The 27,620-nt window shown below is 40.7% G+C and overlaps 1 protein-coding gene across 1 annotated transcript in view; it reads left to right on the forward strand.

Annotated features, from left to right (window-relative positions):
* Nucleotides 1–27,620, forward strand: part of NUAK1 (NUAK family kinase 1) — a 56,745-nt gene that overhangs the window by 8,895 nt on the left and 20,230 nt on the right. Inside the window, exon 2 of the mRNA XM_050926459.1 lies at nt 20,655–20,775. Within this exon, the coding sequence (XP_050782416.1) occupies nt 20,655–20,775 (121 nt within the window). The remainder of the gene's footprint in view (nt 1–20,654; nt 20,776–27,620) is intronic.

Raw genomic sequence — 27,620 nt, forward strand, 5'->3', positions numbered from 1 at the left:
CAATATGACATGTGGAGAGCACTTTCATACATATTCTAGTTTAAGCTCATCTGTGTTGGATAAAGCTTTTTGGAACTTACAGTTCCTGATATATATTGTTTATTCATTATAGAATTCTAATCACAATTACTATGTGAGTCAATTTTTGTTGTTGTTGTTGTAAATAAATAACTAGAAGGTCTTTGCTGGATTGGAGAACCAATAAGCAGCAGGTGGTAGCCACAAAATACCAGAGGAGAAAGCCATACATGGGTTAAAAACACTGACAGTATTTGGTAAACCTTGGCCACAGCGAGATCCACATGCACAGATCCATGAAAATCAAAGGAGAGAATGCTGGAAACATTCTAGTGCCCTTATAGCACACACAGATCTGCTGACATTTTTCTCTTGTTCTTTCCCCCCAGAAAGCAGAATTTGGCCCTACATTGTCAGGGCATGCACCTGACTCTAAAAAAATATTCTTGTTATATTTTTTTGTTTGAGACACACCTCTTTGCAACTCCAACTATATCCCATGTATGGACCAATCAGAAGTGTAATACTAGATATGCAAATTATTGGTTGATGCATCTTTTAGCTATCTTTTAACAGACAGGGATACCATGTGTCTCTATTTAACAAACGAAACCAAAAACTGTTTCCACATTTTGCTAGATATGTGAAAAAACTACAGAGCAAGGTAAAAACTGCATCTGTGTGTTGTTATATTTGATGACCAATTCACTAAAGCCATAAGTGTATCCAGGCTTTCAATAGTGTTCTCCTGCTGTTGCTTCCTGTACTCCCTGGCTATAGAATCAGGCACTGTGGCTCTCATTTGTCTTACCCACATGAAAGCCTTTAAGCATCTGTGAGTTATGATTTGAGAAGTATCTGCTTTTTAAACAGATTATATTTATCACCATGTCTGCACAGACAACATTGTACATTGTATAAATTAGAAGATCCTAGACCTCTGGACACTAGGGGGCTGGGTGAGGTATTCCATGAGAGTATAGCGTCTGGCCATACTGATCAAACATCCTGGACTCACACCAAAAATACCAGATGTTTAATTCATGTAGAGGCCCTTCCATCACCTTTAACTACATGTTCAAATGGGGAAAAAATGCCTGAATGCAGTTGTCCCTTGCTGTGGTGCTGTCTAATTTCTGATTGCAGCTAAATATAATTTTATACCTATCACCATGTGTACAAATTAAACAATCCCCAAGTTACACCATTAAACTAATATGGATTATTCATATTTGTAATATCCCTGCTCTCCAAGGACAGATAGCACTGCCACTAGCTTTGATTGTTCCCAAGATATCAGACCTTGTAACTGCCATTGGTCCAGGATGGAATACAAGTCCTGGATCTTGCTTGAGTGCGATTTTTCAAGTCCTGTTCTGAACACAGAGGAAAGGAATAAAATATTTTTATGGTTAGTTCCTTTTATTTTTAAAAAAATGGCTGATGTGGGAAAAGTGCTTGACAGGATTGGAATGTTAGGAGCAGACCCAGTGGAATTAGATTTGTGAGCCAACCGTAGGTAAACTCGAAATTCATTCCATGGGTTGTAGCTTATTTCATGGCCACAGTCCATTCCTTGGTGAAAATGATCACATGACTGTCATCCTTCTGTCCAAGACCAAAAGCTTTTTAAATAAAGAGTTAATCTTCCATCAGTACAACAATTAATCCGTAGGTAATTCCCCAATCATCCCTCACAACCTACAACAGTTGTTCCTTGTCCACATGACTTCAGCAACATCCACACCACAGCACTCTTCCCTCCACAACCCCATTGCCCACTGCACACCTCACATTTTGTTCACCTTCCATGTTCTCTTCCACATCCCTGCTTAGCCTCTCATGGTCTCCTTAAATGCACCATTCACCACCTCCTCAGTCCCAGTGTGGCAGTTTTATGGTGCACCAGGGAACCAAGGAGGACATGAGGTAGGATGTGGGGGAGCTTGATGGTGATTGGAGATTCAGTGGGGGGCAGGAGGGTGACTAGGGATCTCACTGTCTCTGTGACAAGGCATCAGTGCTTAAAGGGCTCCTTCAGGCCTGTTGCCTTGGCTATCTGGTACACCAAGTCAGCAGCACTGGATAAGCCCTTGATGTGTTGGTATTTTGGCATAGAAGCCCTTAGTTACCTTGGCACTGCTGCTGGCATATTGGAGAGCTCAGGCAGGAGCACTGGAGGAACCAAGTGTCTGAGCTGAGGCACTGGTGCTTGAAAGACTCCCCATGGTGTGAGTGTTTCAGTGTGTTGGAGAGCTGAGTCAGCAGTGTTTGTGGGGTGGAGGGGGCAGGGTGGCTTTAAGCACCAATGCCTTGGCACAGACACAGTGATTTGTACATACTTGACTGAAAAAAATAGAACATTTGTTTGTCTCACGAAAGATTATTATGCCAAAGTTGGAGTCATTAAGATACAGAGCAGAGAGATTTTTGGTCATGCTTTAGGTGGAAGTCACAGTGCAGTTTTGACAATGGAGTTGCTACTGATGCCTCCAGAATATATTTCCCCTACACAGAAAAGGGATCTAATCCCTAATATAACTATCAATCTTGACACAGTCCTAATGATGGACATGCTAGAGGACACCTCCATAATATTCACTGTACTTGGAAGATATTTGTTTAATTTAAAAATGAGTCTGAATATTTTCCTTGTAGAACCTGCTTCATAATCTAGCAATGAGGATTAGATAAAAACATCTCTGCAAGGCAGCATGAACTTTAGGATCAGTGTTTGCTAATGATCATAATTGAAAATAACTGGTTTGCTTATTATTCATACAAATGATTATCCATATTAAGCAAAAGATTAACAAAGAAAAATGACTGTGCATCATTTGTTTAAAAAAAACAACCCACTATCATACACATTTGGAATTTCTGTTTTGTTTTTGCTAGGCTTTGCAGACAAAGTCATAATACATTTTGGTTCCCTATTGGGGCTTTTAATTATGTTTGTCACAAGGAATGACATGCTTTAAATAGTGTAGTCCTGGAATTTAGAACCCTTGCATCTGTAGTTAAATCTGAAATGAAGACTTACCTCATAATCACCTTAGCAGTGTTCTGCGGTTTGTTGTTCCAAGTGGAACATTTTGGCATAGGAAAAAGTGACCATCAGGAGAATACTGAAGAGTGAAACCTCCTTGGTAGCTGAATGCTCAGCAAGAGGGTAGGTTAACTAAGACTGCACTCCCTGAGGCTTGAAGTAGTTGCATACCGATATGAAAGATTATAGCCTGTAAAAATACCAGCTAAAATACAGTACTGCTGCCTTACCACAAGAGTATTTAAAATACATTAGAAAGCAGTACAGCTGGGCCTACACCAATGGGTAAAAACATTTGATAACTCTATTGTGATAGTAGTGGTTAGCTAAACATGTGTTTGTTTGATGTTAGGTCTATTTTTATGGATTGTTGGTCCCAGTCATCTGAGAATGAGCTTTAGTTGGCTTTAATTAACCCAGATAAGGGTGTACATGAGGGGGGTACTCACCTCCCTCCCACAAGCAAGGAATATTTGAACCTTGTCTACATATGAGTAATAGGATGTTTATCCATTGCTTTATCCTGAGCTGCCTTTTCTTTATATAACTCAACTTTTCCTCATTCATTTTTATTTATAGGCTTTTTCTGTGCTTGTCATCACTATAATGTCGGAGCACCCCGCAGCCATTGACATAGCCTTGCTACATCCCTTTGAGATAGGAAGAATTATTTCTCCCATGTTACAGAAGGGGAAATGAGGTCTGGTTTATACTGAAAAGTTTTGCCAGCATAGCTATATCAGTTAGGATTATGAAAAAATAAAATCATACCCTTAACCAACACAGCTTATGCCAGCAAAAGCCCTACTGTAAACACAGTTATACTGGCAAAAAAGTCTATTTGCTGGTACAGCTTATTTCATTTGCGGGAACTGGACTGAGCTATACTGTTGAGTTTTTTTATTTTATTTGCTGGAATAAGCTGTGTCTCCATTAGGAGGATTTGACGGTATAGCAATACTGGTTTAACTATACTGACAAACCCTTCCTAGTGAAGACAAGGCCTCAGGCAATGCAGGATTAAGTGACTTGCCCAAGGTCACACATGAAATCTGTAGCAGAATCAGAAACAGAAGCCCAATCTCCCAAGTGTCACTCCAGTGCCTTAAACATAAGCCTAGCCGCCTTCTACTTGACTATATGTGGCAGCTTCATACATCCCAGGAAAAGGCTGCACTTCCTCTGTGACTAGTAAAGTGAACATCTTCATTTGAGACTGTAGTTGTAGCCCATGAGTGCTGTAGATGTTATCTTTTCTTCCACCCACGGACTGTCTCCTCTTCTTCATGCCCAGTCCCTACCCCATTATCAGCTTAAGTAGTTAAGACTCATAATGAACAAGGGCCTTCAGCAAAAAATTGTGCAACACATTGGCAGCCAAGTGATTGGCTGGCCCTCTTTTTCAGCAACAGTCTTATTCTGAGTATAATCCAAGAGTTTTCTATGCATCTCTTTATTTCAGTGAAATAAGTATAGTCTCAGTTCCTTCTGTCTAGCATTTCATTATAAAAATGTGTTCTAACAGGACCATGGAATGCTTCATTGTGGAGTGAATATTACCATGGAGGAATTCATTAGAGAAAAGAATTTAATTATGTACTTTAACCTCCCTCCTTCCAGCCTTCCTCACACGCGAATAAAACTGTAGCCATGAATGTTACTGGCGATCATTATTCACTCTCCCTGAATGTAAAACAGAAAATCACATTCCTTTGTGACGTCTTTGGGCCAAATTCTGCTCTTGGTTACACTAGCACTGTTGTAAGTTGAAGAATTTTGGCCCTTTGTTTCAGTTGATGTATTTGTTTAATGCAGGCAAGGGCTAAACTACACACTTGAAAAACAATCTGTGTTACTGTCTGTAGGACAGAGCTTGTGTTTTATGAACTGGCTGATCATAAAGGCAGAATAAATCATGTAAAGCATTCTCATTTGCTTTTTCTCTTTTTTTGCAGATGGGGCTCATAGAGTAGAATTGCAGTCAAATGTCTGCTCCAGGATATTTTAGTTGAACTGTATGAGTCCATTAAACAAATGTAATGGCTTTTTGGAAAGAATTGCTCTGTGTTTCAAACCAAATGTTTTACATAGAGAACATCTGGGTATTACTGGTGTTTGTGTGTACAGCACATCAGACTGCAGCCTTAGTGAGCTCAGCTGGGAGGTTGCCTGGGATGTGGTTGTAGGATATGACAGTTCAGTTGTTATAGGGAATAATTTGTATGAAGTATTGCCATAGACTGGATGTTTGGCACAGGCAGCTGTGTCTTTGTTTCACTGTACACCCAAATTCTTCTCATTATCTGCCCAACAAAGCCCTCTATGACACTTTAACAGCCTATTATATAAGCTAATTTAAATGTTGGCTCATTCTGAGCTAAGGCATGCACATTAAAGCACACTTCAGAAAGCAGTCACAGTAAAAGGAGGGCTAAGATTGCTTCATTTTCAACAAGGCAGCTCTGTTAATCCTTGTCATGGATTATCTGATACAATTGAGAGGTTAATGCAGTGCTTGCACAAGTTAATATAGGATTGAGCTGGAAGTTATCAGTATTCCAGTGGTAGCCATGTGCATTCTTGTTTTTAGGAATGTAAAAATGCAAAACCAGGAAAACACATAATTTAATACAATGCACGGTTTTATCCAGAGGCTAAAAAAAGGACTTAATTGCTGGTGTAATTCCACTGAATGTAATGTATTTGGTTTTATTTTAGCTAAGTCAGGATTAGTATCTTTCTAGGACATGGAGCCAATAATTTATGTAGAAAATGTCACAAATGTTTTTATTTAGACTCTGTTTTAAAAATTAAATTATTTCTGCCACTTAGCAAAGGAATGCCTGGCTCAAATGAGATAGAAGTGGTTCTGAGTTCCAGAGTAGCAATGCAACCTCCTCCTTCAGGGTAGTTTAAGGAAAAAGTTAAATAAAATGGGTTAGGCAGTGGCTAGCTCAGTCCCTCATGGACAGCAATTCACAGTGCACAGCACCTCTTAAATAGTTCTACGCAGCATGACATGATTTGTGGTATTTGCTGGGATGAAATTCTGGACCAAGTAGCATGAGAGGGAATTGTTCTCCACTCTGGGGACGGTGGTACATCCAAGTCTGTGTTAAGGTCACTGGCAGGGTGAAGTGGGAAGCCTGTGTTGCTGCTGGTGCTCTACCTAACTTTTTGGCAAAAGGATCTCAGAAATCTGAGCACTGACTCTCCCTTGTTCAGTTGACTCTGGCTAAGGCAGCTGCCAGGAAAAGGGGGTGTGCGTGTGATGGGGGTGGGGGCTACAGTCTGAGTGAAATTACACAGTCCAAGTGAGTTCAGTGCCAAAGGCTTTTTTACCCATTCCTTTGTTCTGGGTTGCCTCTTTTTCAAACTTAATTCTCCCTCAACTGTTCAGAACAACCCCCTTGATTTCTGAACAGGGAGAATAGGTACCCTTCTCTGTGGCTGCAAAATTGCTTGGTATCCAGCTGCTAGATCTTGTGATAGGACAATTCATTCTTCACCCTCCCTGTCACATCTTTGTCCAGTCCAGCCCTACTGGCCCAGGAGAACCTGAGCATGGTTGTTTCTGTATTACCCTTTCCACCAAGCCATTAGGGTGGCCCCTCTCATTTACTTTTGATAAATAGAAAGGAGCAGCAGCAGGTCCCTCACTTTCAGGGATACAGACATTTCTTAGAAATCAGAGATGGATGGAAAAAAAATGTTAGCAATTCCCTTCTTCCCTCTGTAATAATTCCATGGAACTCTGTAATAATTTCCAGGATGGTCCATAACCAAAAAGGGCAATTAAATTAATACCATTCAGGCTGAACAAGATGAAACCGAAGTAGAATTATTACAAAAACGAGAGGAGAGTTTAGTATTACAGAATGATCTGGAGACCTAGAACAAAAGGAAACTGAGTGAGGTTTAACTGACAAAGTTGCCAACATTTGAAAATATTTTCCAGGGTCAGTTCTCCAAACAGGATGGGGGACTGTGGGTTACTAGGCCCCCAATAGAGGATTGTATTTGCAGCCTGGTCCATTTTAGAAAATTACTATAATTTAGCCAACAGGGCCTCAGAGTTGATACTCCTGTGTGATAAACTGAAGCTCCTGCTCCTCCCTCTCCATTACATACCTTTGTGCACTTTATATCATATTCCCTGTATAGTACAGCACTCCTTGTATCATCATTGCTGCCCACAATTGGCAACCCTAAAAACTGAATTTCCTACCCACCCAAAACTCCCATTGACCTAACTGGAAATGTTAGATGCTCAAGAAATACAGATCTGGGCCTTGATTAACACAATCATAACCCAGGAATATGGATTCTTTAAAAATAAACTTTTCAAAGAAAACTTCTTCATGCTGTGGCGCTCAGACTGAAATAATCTCATTTCCCTTTTAATTAACTCTCATCCTGCTTCTACGACCACCAGTACTGGGAGAATAAAACAAAATCTACATAAAACCCAGGATGAGCACTGTAAAAGTGTATGCATGAGCACATAACTCCTTCACCCCCCCCCCATGTTTATACTATAAAATTACCTCTCGTTAATGATGGAGAAGAGAACCCCCAAAAGTCTGTGGTTTGATGAGCATACAGCAGTCCTGATGCTTCTCTGAATCTATAGGGGCCCTGTGAGCTGGTGCCCCCTTGTGTCAGCACCACCCTTTGGTCAGACAGAGTGTTGTACAGAGTCTGTTCAGTTCAGCAGAGCAGTCAGTCCACCCTTTGTGTCTGAATCTCTGAAGTCCTACTCTGCAGGCAAAGACGATAAATTCTGTCTCACTGGAGTGTATGGGCTTCCCCTTATGTTTGGCAGTGGTTAGCTGTTTCTTGTCCTCAAGAGGTCTGGAACCCCCTTTGGTTCTTAAGTTTCTGTTAAGGGATAGGTTGGAGAACCCAAGCCCACCCATCAATTGGTTTCCAGCTCAGGGCCCTCAACCCTGGCAGGCAGAATCAACCCTCAACAATTCTTCTGCTGTACCCTGAGCTCCATCCTACCTCGCTTGGTTCTGTCAGTTTCTGCAGTCTGGGGTGTTGTCCCTCTGGAACAGCTTCTCACCAGCTTGCTGGCAGGACCTACTTTCTCTAGTCTGCTTCTTCCTCTGGCAGCCACCCCACCCCTGTGCTTCTCAGCTCTTTTATTCTCCCAGCTGCTGTGAGGTTGCCAATCAGTGTTGGCTGGTAGTTCCTGCATTAACTCATTGGTTGCTAGGCCAGCATGTTGTCTATACACCCCATGAAACCACTTTACCTGTAGTGGAGCCTTATGGAAAACCTAGGTTGCTGCGGGCCATCTTTAGTGCATTAAGGGTGTGGCCAATAGACATTTTCCCTTCTCTGTGACATACTGAGAAGAGGATGGCAGACCTCTTCCCTCAGTAGTGTCTTCAGGGAGTACCATTTTCCTCTCACAGAGGGTTGGTCCTGCTCCCATTGAAGTCAAGGGCAGAACTCCTACTGGCTTCAATGGAAGCTAGATTTTGATTGTTTAGAGGAGCATGCAGTGCTTCTCCCATACTGTCTTTATTTTGAGAGAATGCTTTGTAGATTACTCCTTTGTTATAGCTCTGTTAGAGAAAGCCAAGTATTTTTATTTGCATGCATGTGCCCATGTAATGGGCCTTATTATTAAGATAGGTTTAATTATCTTAGTGGCAGTATACAGTAGAGAGAGAAAATAGGGTGAAGAGTTCCCTTAATGTAGGCAGTGTTAAACTTGTCGATCCATATCATCATCAGCTGGACCTTATGCTTGAAAAGAAAATGTACCTGCAGGTAGGTCCTTGGAAACTTCTAGTTAATTGTAAGAAAGAGTTTTAAAATCATCCAAACCGCGTCTTTTGTTTTATGTGTCATTTATCTAGCGTCTTTCACCTTAAACATATGCCAATATGTTACAGACTTTTCTAACTGATGAAGCACATTGTTGCAACTCTTTAACACACACAACAGAATGCAAGTTTCTAAGAGGATGTGAATAATATTTACCAGTTTAAATTTGGGGTGGGGGGAACAGTAGACAAGGAGAATATATTCAAACTGGAGTTTTGCCAAAACACCAAGGCAAGGACCCTTATGTTTGAGAAAAGTGTAAGGGATTTTTTAAATGACCACAAGTGACCAGCATCTTGCTTTTACATTTCATCCCAATTCAGCACCTCCAGAGGCAGAGTGCCTTCTAACATTGTATTTCAAGACCGATTCACAATGAAGATATTGCCTACTGAATCACTAAAGATCCTTTCCACTGCTTCAGTTTGCCATTTTTCACTGTATCATTGGCTATGGCAGGTGAGAAATCAAACCACAAAATAAATTTTGAAAACTGTCTTCCAGTATTTGGAGGAGGAATCTTTAGTAACCATGCAAAACTGAGCGCAGTGATCATGGGACTTGTGAATTATTTCACTCTCCTTTTCTCTGATTTGACAGTATTTTAAATTAGTAATAAACATTCTGCACGTGGACTCACAGACCTTAAAGGACTGGCACATGAGACACTTGCAGTAAGTTTTCCTCCCTTGCACATGTTCTGGATGGTGCTGTGCTGTGTTTGGAAGCTGATCAATAACAAAGATTTCACAATTGTAACCTTATTCAAACTATGATATAAACAGACATAGAAACAGATGCTACTAGGTTTTTTTCCTACTTATAAGTAAAGTCAGCTTTTTTTTGTTCCAACAAAATTGTAACCTGGAAGGAAAGCAGTTAGACATTGTGGAATCCCAATTCCTTGTTGCATTTGGCTTTAGTAAATGTGGAAGCCAAAAACAAACATCTGCTTGGCAACTTCACCAGAAGTTAATATAAATGCAGTTTTTATCCTTTCAGTGAAAATGGCGTTCAGTATTGTTTAACATTTCTTAAGGAAGAGTGACTGTGTAGTTAAGTTTGTAAGACAGTTTTTATTTTAATTCCAATTATGGACCTGTGGATCTCTACTCTTCAGTAGCTCCCCACACAATTCCACTTTGAGAAAGTAACAGCAATCTTCTTCCCTATTTTCTGAACTATCATTGCTCTCCACCACTCCCTCCTGGGGAGATGGAGTTTTTGTGAATGAGGTGAGATGGACATTGGAGTTCAAGGGAAAAAAAGGAAAATGACTGGAACTGTGTATTCTGTAGATACCATGGCAAACTTGCTTCACTGTTGATTGTGCCAGAGTGGAGTGTTTCTGGAACTGCAGTGGTATATTATAACTGATATAACGTGGGTGGATATCGAGAGGATGGATTAATGTTGATCCAGTGTTTGCAAAATTGGATAACACTTAAGTCCTAAGAATGTTTGATATATTTATTCTTTTGAACATAACTACTGCAATATGGAATTGTATTATTGCTGTATTTAAATGGGGAAGGTGGCTTTCTTTAGAGTTGTAAGGTCCATCAATTTATGTGTTGGTTTTGGGATGTGAAGTCTTCTGTGGCAACTGGATTGAGACTATCAAATGTAAGAGCTATCAGATGGTAACTGATTTAGGCTGGATTTGAACCAGCAATAATCTAGAAGTAGAAGGTTTTATTACTCATTGACTGAGCCCTCCAGTTGCCCCTTTCCAAGATCCACTGCACAGAGATGGAACATGAGTAACCAAACTGCTAACCCATATTTTAAGTCCTGTTGGGAAGAAGATTTATGCCAGACCATATGAATTGCCCTTTATTTCTGAGGGTAAATCAATCTTGAAATGGTTAATGCAGAGCTGTCATTTCCAACTGGAAATAATGAAAAGACAAGGCAGAGCTCCTTCCGAATGCCAAAAGAATGGGGCTGTCCATGGAATTTTATTAGAGGATGCACAGTAAAAAGATGCCAAGCTGCATTTACACAGCAGATTGAGGACAACAGATACCAAACAATGAAGGGATATAAATTTTCCAGCAGGGCATTACTCAGGAAATACACACATAAATCCTGTTAACATATACCATGGACAAGGATGAGGGCAGAAGGGGAGGAAGGGTGTTGCACAATATGCCTCCTGTCACCCACTTTGTATATGTGCAGCATAAATCTTGTGGTCTGATTGCTTCTAGTGCTCATACCTGGTTACACAGGCATTTTTCTGAGTCTGTGAATAAAGGAGGCATGATAAAGGCGATGAAAATCAACCTAATATTTCAGAATCACTAATTCCTCTTCTACTGCTGAGTCACCACTCATGATATGATAATGGCATTTACAGCCAACAAAATTGGAAAGGAAGAAGTAAAACACAGATAAAAGTATCCTGGTTCTCTCTAAAGGCACAGGCACACAATGTCTCATCTTATGCAAATCAAAGTTTGATTTGACATTTATCATCTAGACCCAGGACTTCCAGTGCCTGAGCAGGAGAGAGTTTCTCGACAAGCAGAGATATGGTGGCAGTAAATCAACTTCAGATTTGGAAAACAGAATCTTTTTTATATGACACATTGGGATGTAGAAGATGTTCTGTTTTTACTGAATGAGTTTGCTGTAAAAGTTACCTCACCTTTTAAGAGAGAAAAATCAAAGGTGCCTACATAACCTTTGGTTGGCATGTGCATGCTTGCCCTTATGTGCTTGTTGATGCAGCTGCTGGCTCTCAAACAACAGAATTCATCTTTGGAAACATCCATGTAATGACATGAACAAACATGCAAATAAAAAAAAAAGCAAAATCTCTGAGGTTTAAATCAGCAGGGTTCCATTGGGTACAGATTGCACCATTGCTTGCTTAGAGAAAAGCATTTAAGCAACTTCCCTGATTATGCCACAGTTTGCCAATCTACTAAACAATGGAGTTGGGTAGTTTATAAATAACTAATTAGGATTTTGCCGCATGATTGTCTCCCAGGCAGTATCTCCATGGAGATGATTTAGCTTGTGGGATCTGAAAAGTAACATTCTCCAAGATGATGGTACTGTGATGGCCTGATTCTCTCTGCCCCACAAAAGGAGAACACTCTGAGATGTATCAGTCCAACGTACAAGGCCAGGCACTAATTTTACAGCAACTCATATAATGCCTTTTTATTTGACTTTCCACTCAGCACATGAAGTGTTTTCTATGTCTCTGCAGAAGCCTCTTGTAAACAGTTTTCTGTTTATATTGAATATGGCTTGAAGTCAGATTGCCAAGAGAGCTGTACTTCTCCATCTCCAGCTAAGAACAGGAGTATGGCCCAAGACTATGGGAAGAAACACAGGAGGGGGCTCTAGGAGAGGAAATCTCCACAAGGATGCCCTTGTGGAGTACTTTCCTGATTGTTCACCTTCCCCATGGAATAACCCATGGGATCTGCCCCAAAACCCAGCAGATCCAGAAGAGCCCTTTACCTAGCTCTGATTCCTGGTGCCTCCCTGGACCCTGGCAGAGCAATTCCAATGGAATCACACTTGCGAGGAGCCCTTCCACTCCAATCGACTGCAGCTGTCCCAGAGTGCCTGGGGAAGGGGGGAGGCTCCATGAAAAATGTAATACAGTCCCAACCTTTATTATTTTTTCTGACTATGCTCCATAGGGTTGGAGGAGGAACATGTCTCCTTCTCCCTCCCCCTCACACACACACTGGCTCTACTCCTGGTCTGCCTCATCCTTCCACTCCTTGCATTTGGTCCACCCAATCTCTAACTCCACACATAGAACACAAGAACAGCCATACTGGGTCAGACCAATGGTCCAACCTAATACTCCTGGGGGGATTCTGTGCCAAAAATTTAAAAAATCTGCAACAAAAATTTAAAAATTATGCACACAATATTTTCAGATTCTACAAAATTCTGCATATTTTATTTGTCAAAATAACACAGTATAATCACACCAGTTTCAACTATTTTTGGTCATTTATTTCAAAATACCTGTCAGCAAGTATGTCTGTAACAATACAGACAACAAAAAAGAGTCAGGAAATGTTTTTTGATAAACAGATTCCTTACTAGGCATATTAATACAGAACTCTGAGTAATAATTCATTTAAACTATAATACAGAACCGTATTTTCCACACCCCTCAGAAGCAGTGCAAAGGCTTGGGGGAGTGAGGGGTAACAGAGAAGCTCAGGGAGAGGGAAGTAAATTGCTGGGAAGGAGCCTGGGTGTGAACTTGGAGGGCTGTTGGGTATGGGTGGGAAAAGTATGGAATAAGTTTGGGGGTGCAGGGAGGGATTATTAGGGGGCTTTCCCCATGCAGACCCTGGCTGAGCCCTAGCCTCTCCCATTCAGTCAGGCACTTCTTCTTCTTTACCTCGTCCCCATGTGTCCCTGCACCCCATCTGTCCTTGCACCCCTGTCTACAAGTGTCCCTCCACCCACAGTAATACACCTACTTGCCCCATCCCCATGTGGCCCTGCACCCCTCCCTCTGTCCCCATGTGCCTTTGTGCTCCCATTCAGCCATCCCATCCCCATGTGTCCCTTTGCCCCCGCCCCGTCCCCCATATGCATCTGTGCCCCACCTAGTCACTCCCTTGTCCCTGTGTGTCCCTGTACCCCTTCACCCATCCCCATGGGTTTCTGTGCCACGACTCAGACACTTTCTATCCCTATGTTGTTCTGCACCCTCTCCTCAATCACCATGTGGCCCTGCACCTCCCTCCTCCTTGAGGCTCTGTGCCTCCACTCCCTTTCAGCTCCTGTCCCAGTCTGTCCTCCCCCACTAGCCCTTATGAGCCCCTGTCTGACATCCCCCACCCCTGGCAGTCCCACACTGTCTATCTCCCCATAGCCCCTGTCTCCTGACCTGGCCTGACAGGAGCTACAAATAGGGCAGGCATTTTCTCTTTCCTAGCTGGCTGGAAGCTGCTGCTGTGTTCTATCACCATAGCGCCCTCTGGTGGGCAAAAGGCAGAACTGCACTAATATTTCAGCAGAAGTTTTTTTCTCTGCAAAAATTTAAAAATATGCATAGCTTATTAATTATGTGCACACACAGTAGCACAGAATTCCCCAAGGAGTAAACTAGCCCACTATCCTGTAATCTGACAGTGGCTAATGCCAGGGGCTTCCAAGGGAGTGAACAGAACAGGGCAATCATCAAATGATGCATCCCCTGTAATCCAGTCCCAGCATCTGGCAGTCGGCACTGGCTCCTGACCTACATCTTCCATGAAGTCCAGAGGAGGGGAAACAGAGCCACAGACCTAGCTGGACCTACTTTCCATCACACAGTGATGATCCCCTCTGGTCACAGATTTGAGGAAGTGGTGGCCTGTGAATGCTTTAAAACACTCCACACACACAGACCCAAAAAAAGAAGCAAACCCTATTCTGCTTTAAATAACTTTTTTTAAGCTGCATTTTTAACATATTTCCTAGTGACAGTAGTTGGTCTTCCTCCCTCAGGAGACTGCATTCTCTCCTGATGTCATTTTCTCTGCACTCTTAGAATGCTGTTGCAGTAACAAATTGGAATTTGCGCCACAGCCTAACTGGTACGCCTAAGGTTGAATCAACTTAAAATTTCCAGCCTCCACAATGAAATGGAACAGCTTGTGAGCACACAGATGGATCTTTCTTTGTTTATTTTTCAAACATAAAAATATTCTACAGAATAGACGATAGTTTTCTTATCAGCCAAACTGAACATATTGTATACAGAAATTATTGGGGGAGATTCTATGGCCTGTTATGCAGGAGGACAGGCTAGATAATCATAATGGCTCCTTCTGGCCTTAAAAATCTATAAATCTATGCCATAGAACAAATTCTGCCTTTGTTTACATTCGTGCAATCCCAGGGGGAAATGAGTCAGAATTTGGCACATTGTCTTTAAAAATCAGTTAGAAACAGCCAAAAGGAACTGTTTTATTCTTTCCTGAAAATATTGCTTTATTTTTCAAGATTAAGTCTGTATGGCTTAATCTCCACCCTCACCTGCCAATAACCTGATGGCCAGATTGGTCCCACAAACATACATATCTAATGGGAACTGAATGAGTGGCCAGGAGGTGGACATCTACTACCTACTTGTACACTTTACCAAATGTTTATAATATGTCATTTTTTGCTGTGCACAATGCTTTTACTGTATCTTTATGGAAAATTTCAACCATTTTGCTTTGCCCAGAAGTCTGGAAGAAGTGAAACATTTCTCATGAAGATAGCACTGAATGTACAGAAACCTTTGTAACTGTCATGAACCATCTATGAAATAATAACTTGATACAAAGTATTTGCAACAAATAAAAGCCAAATAAGTATGAAACATACTTGGGAAATTCTCCACGATACCTCCAGGTGGGCCCAGAGAATGAGTATAAATCCTCTTTCCAGCAAAATCAGACAGGTAATTTATTGTAGCCCTGCAAAGGGAGTAACTTACTTCCCCACACTTCATCCAACTCTGCTAGCCATTGCATGGAGGAGTGCCTCCACGGCTCTGCCCCATCTTTGCGTGTTTATTGGAGGGGGAACAATGGGTGACAGGACTCAGTGTCATGATGTGATCACCGGTGGCACAATTGCACTGGACCGTTGAGACCATATGGCCTTGCAGGGCCATGTGAGGGTTAGTGACAATCTAAACCAAAATGTTTAAACAGTAAAGTGTGGCATTGTGGGATTTTTTTAACTGAAAGCTTCATTTCCAAATGCACCTCACCCACGCGGCTTCACTCTTAACATTGCACATCACTGAACTGAGTCAGAGTGGGTGGAGCTCCACAGTGCAGAAGTTTCTACTTTAAAGTTATACTTTTAGGTACATTTTCTTTTCCTGTCAGTAGATCAGCAGATAGTGGGATTCACTCTTAAGATTGGAGTTAGCTACTTCCCTGAAAAAAGGTTCACTGTTGCTTAGATGTTTTTGTCTCTGTTGTTACTTTGTGTCTCTGAAGATTGCAGGTTTTATTCTGTTTACTTCTGGCTATCCTCAGAAGAGGGGAGTGGAGATTTTCCCAGCTGCTCCTCACGAATGAACTCAATCCTGACCAATTGTAGGACTGAAAGGGAAGTTCACATTCTATGCCCATATAATCCTTGGCCTCAGTATGTGACTGACAAAGATTCTAGTTAGTGCTACTTGTGATCCTTCTGTGTGCACATGTGCAACGGACACCTGTCCTCTAGGAAATGAATTGAGACCAACTCTTCCTATTGTGGTCCCCAAAGAAGCCATCTTGTGGCTACTACTTTTGGACCCAGTTCTGAAAATGCACATGCTTAACTTTGCACGTGTGAATAGTTCCACTAAAATCAGTGGGATCACTTATGTGCATAAAGTTAACTATATGCAGAGTCGTCGCTTGGGTATGGCGAATTGGGGCGACCGCTCCAGATCCACGCTTTCGGGGAGGCACATGGGCCAGTGAGATTGGCTGGTGCAGTCGGTCCCAGAAGTGACAGATCAGTCCTGGAAGTGACAAATTCGTCACTTCCACCATGGGCCCCGCACTCTCCTAGGGACGGCCCTGACCATATGCTTAAGTGTTTGCAAGGTCAGGGCCTTTGTCTCTATTGATCTTGAACCTGTAACATAGGAATGAAAGACTTATCTCTCTATTATGAACCAGATATGTTATTCTGTCTGCAACTAGGGTTCTTAGTTACCTGACGCATCTCATCCGTTCAGAAGGCTGAGAAAAACTAAACTGCTCTGCTAGTAAAGTTACCAAAAATACCATAATTACATATTCTGAGATATAACGCTAGAGGTGTTTTAAAATCAGCAAAACACAAAGAAAAAGTTTGGTAAGAATCATGTACTGTTTTCTGGAATTACCGTAGGGGCTAATCACACTTCCTCTGCAGTCAGATCTGGAACTGGGTTGTCATGAGCTGTTGATAAGGTTGGCATAAAATGCATATTGTATTTTATCCTACCAAATTTCATGTACTTTGACACTTAATATGTTGTGATGATGAACAGAACAGATCTCTTGCTTTCAAAGAAGGGCACCTGCAGGATGAACAAATTAGTGCTTTTTAAAATGTATTTTTCAATTAAGATAACTTCTTAGGTCTAAATTGTTCGGGTTCCTCATGTATTGTCTCTGGCATCAGTCTCATAATTAAGATTCTGACAAATGAAGCCTACAATACCTCTAGTGCTAAAAGAGTAAACACATTTTAGAAAGGCTGCTTTTTTCCTGAACGTATTTTTATATAAAATAAATGTCATAAACAGAAATCCATTAGCAGCATTTAGAGTACTTAGAAGAGACTTGTTTTACATTTTGATACTGTAACAAGCAGATAGAGATCTTGTTTTGTTCAATGAGACCAAAACAGTGACATGTACAATAATTTCCTAAAATGCCCCCATGGCACTTTAGAGAAACCATTGAACATGTTTCAATAAAATACTTCAAAAGCAATACAACTGAAAGATGCTGGGCCAGATCCTCATCTGTGTTGATTCTTTCAAGTCAGTGGAACTGTTCCAGTTCATACTAACTGACAATCTGACCCTATCTGTGTGAATTTGGTACTGGTGAAAGTGACAGTTTTGGAGAGTGAAGTTTCCTCTATCCACAAAAAAGCAACACCATGGATTCCAATGTAAGCTTCTGAACACTGTAAGTCTGAAGTGTGCAGTCTAGACTTGGGTACCACCTCTGTAGGGGAAAGATCAGTATCCAGGCCCAATACTTGGTCTTTAATATGAGATTGCCGACAGGATTGCTAGTCTTTGTGGATGTTGAGTCTATCCATTCCCATTTTCAAAAGTGACAGGTACTTAGGAAAGAAAGAAAGTGATATTCAATGAGACAGGCTCCTAAGTGCCTAAGACTCTTTTGGAAATTGGATTTAGGTTTCTAAGTCACTTAGGTGCTTATGAAAAATTTAGCCACAGGCAGCACATCTCCAAGACAAGTTCAAAGATACATTCTAATGTCTATATGCGGCCATAATACTTAGGCTTGGTCTACACTGGGGTGTGTGTGTGTCAATCTAAGTTATGCAACTTCAGCTACATTATTCATGTAGCTGAAGTCGACTTACTTAGATCTACTTACCGTGGTGTCTTCACTACGGTTGGATTGGCTGCTGCTGCTCCGCCATTGACTCTGTCTGCACCTCTCACCGAGCTGGAGTACAGGAGTCGACAGGAGAGCACTTGGGGATTGATTTATCGTGTCTAGACTAGATGTGATAAATCAATCCCCGCTGGATTGATCGCTGCCTGCCGATCTGGCCAGTAGTGAAGACATATACTTAGTCCTGCCATGAATGCAGGGGACTGGACTAGATGGCCTCTCAAGGTCCCTTCCAGTCCTATGATTCTATAATGTGAATCACTGTTGTGTATTTTTCATATAAAAAGTACATACTTCCATATTTAAAATAGAAGCTACTTATGAGAACTAATTTTCCTGTTTATCAAGTATAGAGTTAGGATGCTGGCAGGCTGTCATGCTCTCCTGGATGCCATTATTCCTTTCCTGACCCAGGATGGTGAAGAATTTGCTACCTGTTATATGCTTGACAATAAAATCCTTCTTAAATTCTTCTTGAGAGCCAAGTGCAAGGCTGTCTTACAGTAAAAGGCATGTTTTTACCCATGTCTAAATTTACTTTCAGGAATGCATGTGCTGCTCCAAGAGCCACCCACATCCTTCTTGTAAACAAGGTATGCACTTACAGCCTATCCAAGTGCAGAAAAATGGAAAGAGAGAAAAATCATGCGTTGTCTGCTAGTGTTAGCTGCGTTAGCCCTCTGCTTGGAATTCCTCTGATGAGGACTTTTTCTTGTTACCTGTACTAGAAAGGTGTGAATCCTAGATGAAAACATTGCATCGCACTGTTGCTTTTTAAACTTCTATCCCAAATGTTTGGGTCAAGAAGCAGAAAAGCATTGTTTAGCTTTTAGATATATGACTCCACTCATCCTTTACTGCCTGCTGTGCTCTCTTATTCACTCAGGTCCTGAATCAGGATAACATTTAAACACATGCTTAAAGTTAAACATGAGTTTAAGTCCTATTGACTTCAGAGGGATTTAGGTTTAAGTTTAAAGTTAAGCATGTGCTTAAGTTTTTGCTGAATAGGAATGCCTTCCCAGTTTGGGGACTCTGTAGTTCCCATTTAAGTACAGTTCATGTTAATATTCTTTTATATTTTTCCCTTTCCTGCCAATGTCCTTGATGTTACACATTATAATAATTAAAAAGGCACCAATAATGCCATTTGCAATTATTGATGCACACAAACAGTGTTTCACAATAGACTGGAGCACTGTAAACCCAAATACTTTTTCACAAGGCAAAATGTTTTCTCAGGAAAGTTCCATGTTATAATAAGCTTGTGGAATAACAAAAGTGTTATTCATCCACAAAAGGGTGGTCTCCATAGTAGGAACAAGGTCATTGGAGGAGCATTGGAGGATAATGATGTTAGACAAAAGGCTGATGTTTGATTTTAAACTAGCTGGTAATTTAGTATGTACCCCAAATGGCTTTTTTTTTTTTAAAGCCAGGGCACAAGGATCTGTGATCATAAAGTCAGTGTTGCCATTTGCTGTCATTCAAATTGCACATTCCCCCTATCAGGGTCCTCCCATTGTTGATTTATGCTTTTCTTCTGTAGCATGATCTGACCTCAGCAATTATTTATGAGCTTGCTCATAGAAGTCCTCTCTTTCACAGGCAACTCACACACTTGCAAGGCCTTTTTGAATCTGAATTTGTGCTGCAAGTTTGCCTATCACTTCCTCTGTTCCCACCCTGCTTTTTGGAAAGATACCCAGTCACACGATGTGCTTGTGAAAGGTGGCTGATTGAGGAAGGATGCAGGAAGGATATGGTTTTGGAGTGATTGTATAAGTGCTGTATAGGACATGAAAGTACAGGATTTATACAAGAGTAATTTTCGGAGTAATTTTCGAGGCAGTGGCTGCAAATATTACGGATTTCTTTATTTTTTACTTAGTCCTGCTCAGGACTTAGGACTTGTATTGTAGTTCATCATGTAATAACTTGTATTAATATTGTGCTCATTGTGTGAGCTTAATAAAAAAAATAAAATTAATGGAGATATCCTGTCTCCTAGAACTGGAAGGGACCTTTAAAGGTCATTGAGTCACTAGCAGGACCAAGTACTGATTTTTTGCCCCAGATCCCTAGGTGGTCCCCTCAAGGATTGAACTCATAATCCTAGGTTTAGCAGGCCAATGCTCATACCGCTGAACCATCCCTCCTGCTTAGTCCAATATATTTTGTTATCGGTACCCTAAAATTTCAGCATCTTTCTCTGAAAAACTAATAGGATTTCTAATGGGAATGGGCTAAAGCTTTTGTGTGAGATTGTCAAAAACAATCAACTCTGGCCAAATGCTGTTCTCATTGAAATCAATGGGGGCGGGCTTTACCATTAACTTCAGATTTAGGCCAACTCTGAGTCCTTTTGAAAACACCCACCCTTTTTTGAAGGATAAGGCCGTACAAATAAAATCTGAAAACTTAATGTGATTCACTACAGTAATGAGAGTGTATGTGCAGTGTTGTAATGAAGTGGAGGGGGCATGGGGTATGTATTTTAAAACTTTGTTTTGATCATTCCACATTCTGCCAGCATCTGACATCTGTATTTATTTTCTGAACACTCCTAATAGATTATTTGCATCTGTTCAGTTCCAAGAGTAATGCTCGATTTCCTGAATTTATAGGTTGCAATAAAATCCATTCGTAAGGACAAAATTAAGGATGAACAAGATATGGTTCACATCAGACGGGAGATTGAAATCATGTCATCCCTCAGCCATCCTCATATCATCACTATATTTGAAGGTTAGTGACTGCGATTCTTTTCACCATCTGTACTATTTGTTGTCTCAGACCTAGTTTTCATACGCTTTTAGATTAGGTCTTATACCATCTCTTAGTAGCGAGACAGTTTTGTGCACCAGTTCCCCTTCAAATCATACTCTACTTTGCAAATGTACACCACCTCTCTAGCAACCACAAGAATTCCTTGCATGGGGGAAGTTGTTAATGTGTGGCTGAAATGCTTCTGTCTGAGTGTAAGGAGAGCTGTGACACAAACCATCAAATCCTCCCTGTCCCAAACCAGAAAATCAATTTCATTTCCCTCCTCCCACTCCAATTCATTTCCTCCCCCGACCAATGTAAAATCAATTTCAGTTCATGCCCCTCAACCACATAGGAAGTCAAACTAGATGATTTGATCATCCCTTCTGGTCTTAAACTCTTTGAATCCCCCAAACATTCCCCACATAGTTCATTGCTTTAACTTCCCTGGAGCCCACCTGGTCAGTCTCAGTCTTCCCACACCCTGTTTCCTTCATTGCTGCCAGCCACTCTTGCTGGCTGTCTTCCCAGGCCCCTTTCCTCCCTGAATCCAAGGTTCAGCTTCCCACTGACTTCTCAACCCTTGCTCCCAACCCAGTCACTAGCTCATCACTCCTGTCTCCCAGTCCAGTCCCAACTCCTTCCCTTGTGCTCTGCATTCCTGCTCCCTCGCTCCCTTCCCTGCAGCATATGGCCGTCGGGCTAGTAGGTTTCTCCAGCTGATAGTTCCTGGCTCCAGGGCTGCTACTGACTCTGGGGAGCCTTTTTAAAAAATAGAATAGAGGCCTGTAGTGGAAGCTCCTCCTTCCTTTCTTCCTTAGGCTGTGATGTCCTGGCCAGACCTAAACAGGTTAGGAAGTGTACATTCTCTCTGGTCCTGAGTAGAAATGGAGCCACAGAGGACCTGTAGAGTGCAAACTCCAAAGGTGTTGAGCGAGCTTTGCCCCACTTAGTCACTCTTCTTTTCTCACATGCTTATATTGGGAAGAGGCACCTGAATTTGGCCCTAAGTATTAACTCTGCACACCCACTGTACATGCTAGGTGATGATAGGTATATGGCAACTCCATTCTGAGAGTTGATCTGACTGATTGAAACAAGGTCTGGCCTGGAATAATGTTACAATATCACATATTGAGTTATTCAAAAGCATGTTCTTTTACTTGAAAGGAGATGAATTCATCTGTCTTTTTATGGAATAAACACATAACAGGATCTGGGAACAGAAAAGGGGAGGGATGCTGTGTCAGCATGTGGGTTGCAAATGGAACCAAAGTTTTTTCCAGTGTGCACTTGAACTAAAAAAATTTGATGTGCTACAGTGCTTTGACCAAGTGGCCTTCTTATGTCCCCTGCTCTGTTTTAAATAATGTTACTGAGTTAAAATATTTTAAAGAGTTAGAAAGATTTTAAAAAAAATAGAAAATAATTTAAAGTTACCTTGAAGCAAAACCTTCCCCCACAACCCTCAGTTCCTTGACTCTAGCTGAAGATGATCCCTTCCCACAGCAGAACCAAGACAGGTTTTTAGTTCAGGGTTTTTCACCCTTTCCCCCCGCAGTGAAAGTGCATATGGCACATGAGAATGTTACCGTCAGTGAGATCCCATGCTGTTTATTCTGTTGTGATTCCTTAAGCATGAGTGACGCTTTTCTACATGGAAGCTGGAGGCAGCTTTCCTCTGGTCTTTAGAGGTTTTCAGGGTGTTCATTACATTACCGTTTTCTTCTATCCCTGGTGAAATAGCTACTCTGTTATTGAAACAAAATAATTACACCTCTATCCCGATATAACACGACCCGATATAACACGAATTCAGATATAATGCCGTAAAGCAGTGCTCCAGGGAGGTGGGGCTGCATACTCCAGTGGATCAAAGCATGTTTGATATAACACGGTAAGATTTTTTGGCTCCCGAGGACAGCATTATATCGAGGTAGAGGTGTATCTGTATTTCAGTCATGGCCTGTGGAGATGGGCAATGGGAATTCAGATGGACAGTGTGATCCTATCCATTATAAAATCAATCATGTGGCACTGGGAACAGAAGCATGGCAGCTGTAGCTTCATCAACTCCAGGTGGCCAAGAGAAATATTCTCCAACAGCCAACATCATACCATGGGTATTAAAGTGCAGGGCAGACCAGCTGAGACATAGCCATATTCACCAGGGGAATAGTTACATACTGCAGAATTATTAGGATTCCAATTCAGAAAGATCTCTCTTCATGTGCCTCACTTTAAGAATAAGAGGTAGTTCCAAAGAAATTAATGGGACTACTTCCATGTTTGAGATTAGGCAGGTTCTATAGCTTGCTGCATCAGGGCCTAGATTACAAAGCCATCTTCATGAATGAGCCATAAACATGATTATAGTGATTGTTATATATAAAGTTTATTTTTAGTTCTCTGTAGTCTATTTATAATTTATCTTTTGCTGTGGGTATTCAAGAAGAGATTTGAACTGCCATCAAACTCCCTAAAATCCATAAGCAGAGGTGCAGGGCTGCACTGAGTCTGGCTAGAATGAGTACTGCTCTCTCTGTCTGGAAGATCTTTAAAAGATCTTTGAATTGTACTTACAAACACATGTTTTCCTGAAATGGGATCCATGTTTTGGTATCCTCTTGACCTTATTGGCTAAAGGTGATTAACCTCTGAATTTGTCAACTCAGTGTAAACATAAGCCATTGGTTTTTAATGCTAAGCAAATCCAAATGCATGTAAACAGGCTTTCTGGTTTAATGATACTTTTTGTACCCAAATCAAAATGAATTTATCTCATGCACTATTTGCAAGAGGTAGACCTCCAGTTCTGAGTCAGAAGAAATTCCATCCTCTCAAGCAGGACTGTAATTGGCAGTCTTTAGAGTGCAGCTGGAAGGGAAGTGTTCTTTCGAGTGACTTTAAATTCCTTGAAAAGGACTGAATAGATGAAGCTGACTTTGCCAGAAGTGTTCTGATTTCAGGGCATAAATTTTAACTCAGAAAGTAAAGCCCTCCACCCCCTTCCCCCCCACACACACAAACTCCTGGACTTGGTAGCTAAAGCCTTTGAGAGTAAACATATTATTCCATTGGTAGCCTGACTGCAAAAAACATCCCATCTGGCAATACTTTATTTTATAAAAGTTAAAACATGGGGAGCGTATAGGGCCCAATCCTGTAAACACTTACACATGTGTAACACTGTTCATGGGTGTAAAGTTATACACATGGATGCACAGGATCAGGCTCATGGGTCTCTACGTGGTGAAGTACAGTGTTTGTGTAAGAGTTTCCATTGCGTGTCCTGGGTGTTGTCCCAGGTTTCAGTAAACACAAACAGAGAAGTTCCTCCATTTATGAAAAGGACAAGTTACTTTAAAAAAAGTAAACACATTGTTTGCAAACACTGTGGAAATGATTTAACAAAGATTTTCCCTACTGAAATAGAATATTATGAGCCCAATAGAAAGCCTATTGAAGTCAAAAGCTTTATTACTCCTGCACATAAAGTAAAACATGTATTAAGTGCTCTGCTGGGTTGGAGCCAAGGCACTCAGCACCTTGAAGGGTCAAACTCCTTTAAAACATCACAGTACTAAAATTGTATTTCCCTTTAAAAACACATTTCCTTAGGTCTTTGCAATTGCATTTTATTGATTAATAAAAAAGAGAATAAAAAGATTCTTCACACATCTCCACAAAGTGTAAATTACAAATGTAAACTGACTTGAATTAGATTTCCTACCTTTGCTAATCAGGAAATTAGTTTAGTTCTTTTAAACCTTTTAACTTCAATGTAAAACCTTTTAAATCTATCATATATTTACAAAGACAGTGTATTTTGCCTAGTTATAATAGTTGTTTTATTTACAAATACATGTTAAATCTAACATTTTATATCGTGCTTCTGCAGCAGTAACAGAAAATGATCGGTTAGTTGTCAGTCATTGTCAGTCAATTCCACCCTGCTTTTATACAGACAGAATCAAAATGGACCTGAGTGCCTGATCATGTGAGCCTCTGTGTGGAGAACTCAGTGAAGTCAATAGGTGTCCTGTAGTGTGAAGCACATGCGGGATTGGGCGCTTAACATGAATGATAAAAACTAGAAAGCTGAGATTTTTTTTTCTTTTTGAAATTTAACCACGGGAAAGTATTTCAGTGGTGACACCATTTAATCACATTGCTAATTGGCTTCCTCTATTTATATAGCTTTTTGACCTTCAAGTATATTATTTCCATTGTTTTCTTTTGATAACATCCAAGAATATAAAGCAAATTTTCTATGGTCTAGTGATTAGTAATGAAACAAGTATAAACAAACTTAACTCCTAGGTTATCATACTCCACCCACATGAATTTCCTTGCATTCAGTATGGTTTAACACCTAAACATCACCACTTGTGAGATGAACTCTCAGGTTCCTGAGAACACTGGGAATTTAAAATCACATTCTGACATGATCTCAAGCTACATTACGTTTAAAAAATAAAAACAAATTTCTAACTGCCACCTCATGGCATATGCTTGCTTGTCTGAGGTTACAAAGCAATCATAATTTAAAAATGTAATTAGCCAGTCTGTTCTTCACTCAGGCAAAATTGGGATAAAATAGTGTAACAGAGAGATTAAACGTTATGGCTCATTTAGTGATTCTCACATTTTTCTCAGCTCTTTTTAAATGGTGAAACATCAACTTCTATGTTTCCTCATCCATGTATACAGAAAATGGATATCAGCAAGGAGTATGGTTCTCATTTTGATTTAATCCACTCAGAGGGGATTAATTTTTAACCCACAGACTGATTTAAAATGATTATCACAGGATCTTAACTACATTCCTTTAATTTAAGAAGAAATGCATTGCATTTCCACTGTATGCAGCTGTGATTTAGGAAAGCAGTTTAAAACATGCTTAACTCTGAAGCATATGCTTTAAATCCTATTGACTTCAATGGTAATTAAGCTTATGTTTAAAGTTAAACATGTGCATAAATTCTTTGTTGAATTGGGCCCTGAAAGAGGAAGGCTACCCAAGCCCACTATGTACTTTATTTTAAAAAATTATATAACGATAAACATCTTGAAGATACTGATTTGGGGCTTTAGAACAAAGAGCTACACATTGTTTTTCCAAAGAGTCATGAACTGATGAGATATGTTAGGTTATAATTCTTAGGAAGAAGTTATTTCCCATTATTCGTCTTTCTGAGGAATAATTTTTGTCCTTTATAACATAAGTGTGCTAATTGGGCTTTAAATGATTTTATTGAATGAAAAGGTTATTCCAGCCCGTGTGCCTAAAATTAAAGATAAACTTGCTAGTTCTTTTGATTTGGCTGACCTTTAATAAAAGGGCACTTTATAGCGGAGGAAAGGTACTTCTGTCTGTGGCTGTTAGGAGAGTAATAAAAATACCGTGGAATGGAAAGACACCAGATGGAAGGAATGTCAACATACTGGAACTAATTTAGGAGATTGCTCTGATAGAGAGCAAAGGCATGAGGAGAATTCAAATGGTTCTAGTGGAAGGGAGATTGGCTGCCCCTCTTAAACCAACGAACTAAAATTCTTACTCCAGGGTTACATATAAAACAAAAGGAATCAGCCCATGAGGAGGTAGTCCATTTAAAACAAACAAACAAACTCCTGCCCAGTCTGAATTAGCATTCTGAAAACACAGAAACAAAGGGATCCGGGTATTTTTTGATATTAGATACCAAAGAAGTTCAAGACAAATTATCTTAATAAAAAGATGTCCACAACATCACTGAATCCTTTTGACCAGTCTTTGCAAAGGCATATTCATATGTGTTTCGCATATTCATGTGAGTTTCACATATTTAGGGCTATATTCTACTCTCAGGTACACTTTTGTGTAACTCCCATTTCTTTAAATGGATAATGAAGTGTGTTCATCCAACAGCAGAATTTAGCCCATACGGTTTATGTGGAAGTGTAACTCTTGTATTCCTAGAGGGGAATATTGCTCACTTTGGGTATAATAGACTCCCAGTGCTCTGAGCAGAGAGAGGTCTCTGCACTGCCAGTCCTATCTGGGAGTTGTAAAGCTCTGAATAGAGGCTGAGTTCATCATTTCAAGCCCTCTAAATATAGTTAAGTAGAAAGATTACATCCAGGAATTATTACTATAGCAGTACAGAGTGTGATGGAGAACAATTCTTGATGTTACAAAATGTACTTCAGCTCAAATATATCTTTGGTAGTGAGAAGTTAAGCATATGTCCAGTTGTACGTTTGTATTCTTCAATGAGCTCCCAAGCCAAGGGATTTGGCTTCAATTATCTGCCCAGAAATGTGGAGCTTTCTTTTTAACAAACAAACCTTTTCCTTAGAATTAACAGGAAAATTAAAAAAGAGAGAATGAGAAGCTGCAACACATACTTGAGTATTTGAACGTAAGCACCTTTTGCTGGTTGTGCACAGTTCTGCTCTTACTTTTAGGAAAGGCTCTTTGGAGTGGGAAGACTGAAACAAATGTATAGCTCAGTGAAAAATAATTCTCCTCACCTCCTGATACATTACTGCAGCACTCCCTCCACTTCCCAATACATAGCTTCTCCCTCCTAACATGTTACTGCAGTGCTCCCACCCCTCTTCTGATACATTACTGTAGCACTTCCCCCCCTCCCTCCGCCCTCCTTATATATTACTGCAGTGCAACCTCCACCTCCTGATACATTACCGTGGTCCTTTCCCCCGTCTACTGTGGCGCTCCCTCCACCACTTCCTGGGGCCTTGCTTCGTCTCTCCCAACATCACCCAGCATACAAGGTGTTGGAACTAAATACATGCAAAGTCAGTGTCTCAAAAAT

The sequence above is a fragment of the Gopherus flavomarginatus genome, chromosome 1 (genome assembly GCF_025201925.1).
Source record: "Gopherus flavomarginatus isolate rGopFla2 chromosome 1, rGopFla2.mat.asm, whole genome shotgun sequence".
Lineage (NCBI taxonomy): Eukaryota > Metazoa > Chordata > Testudines > Testudinidae > Gopherus > Gopherus flavomarginatus.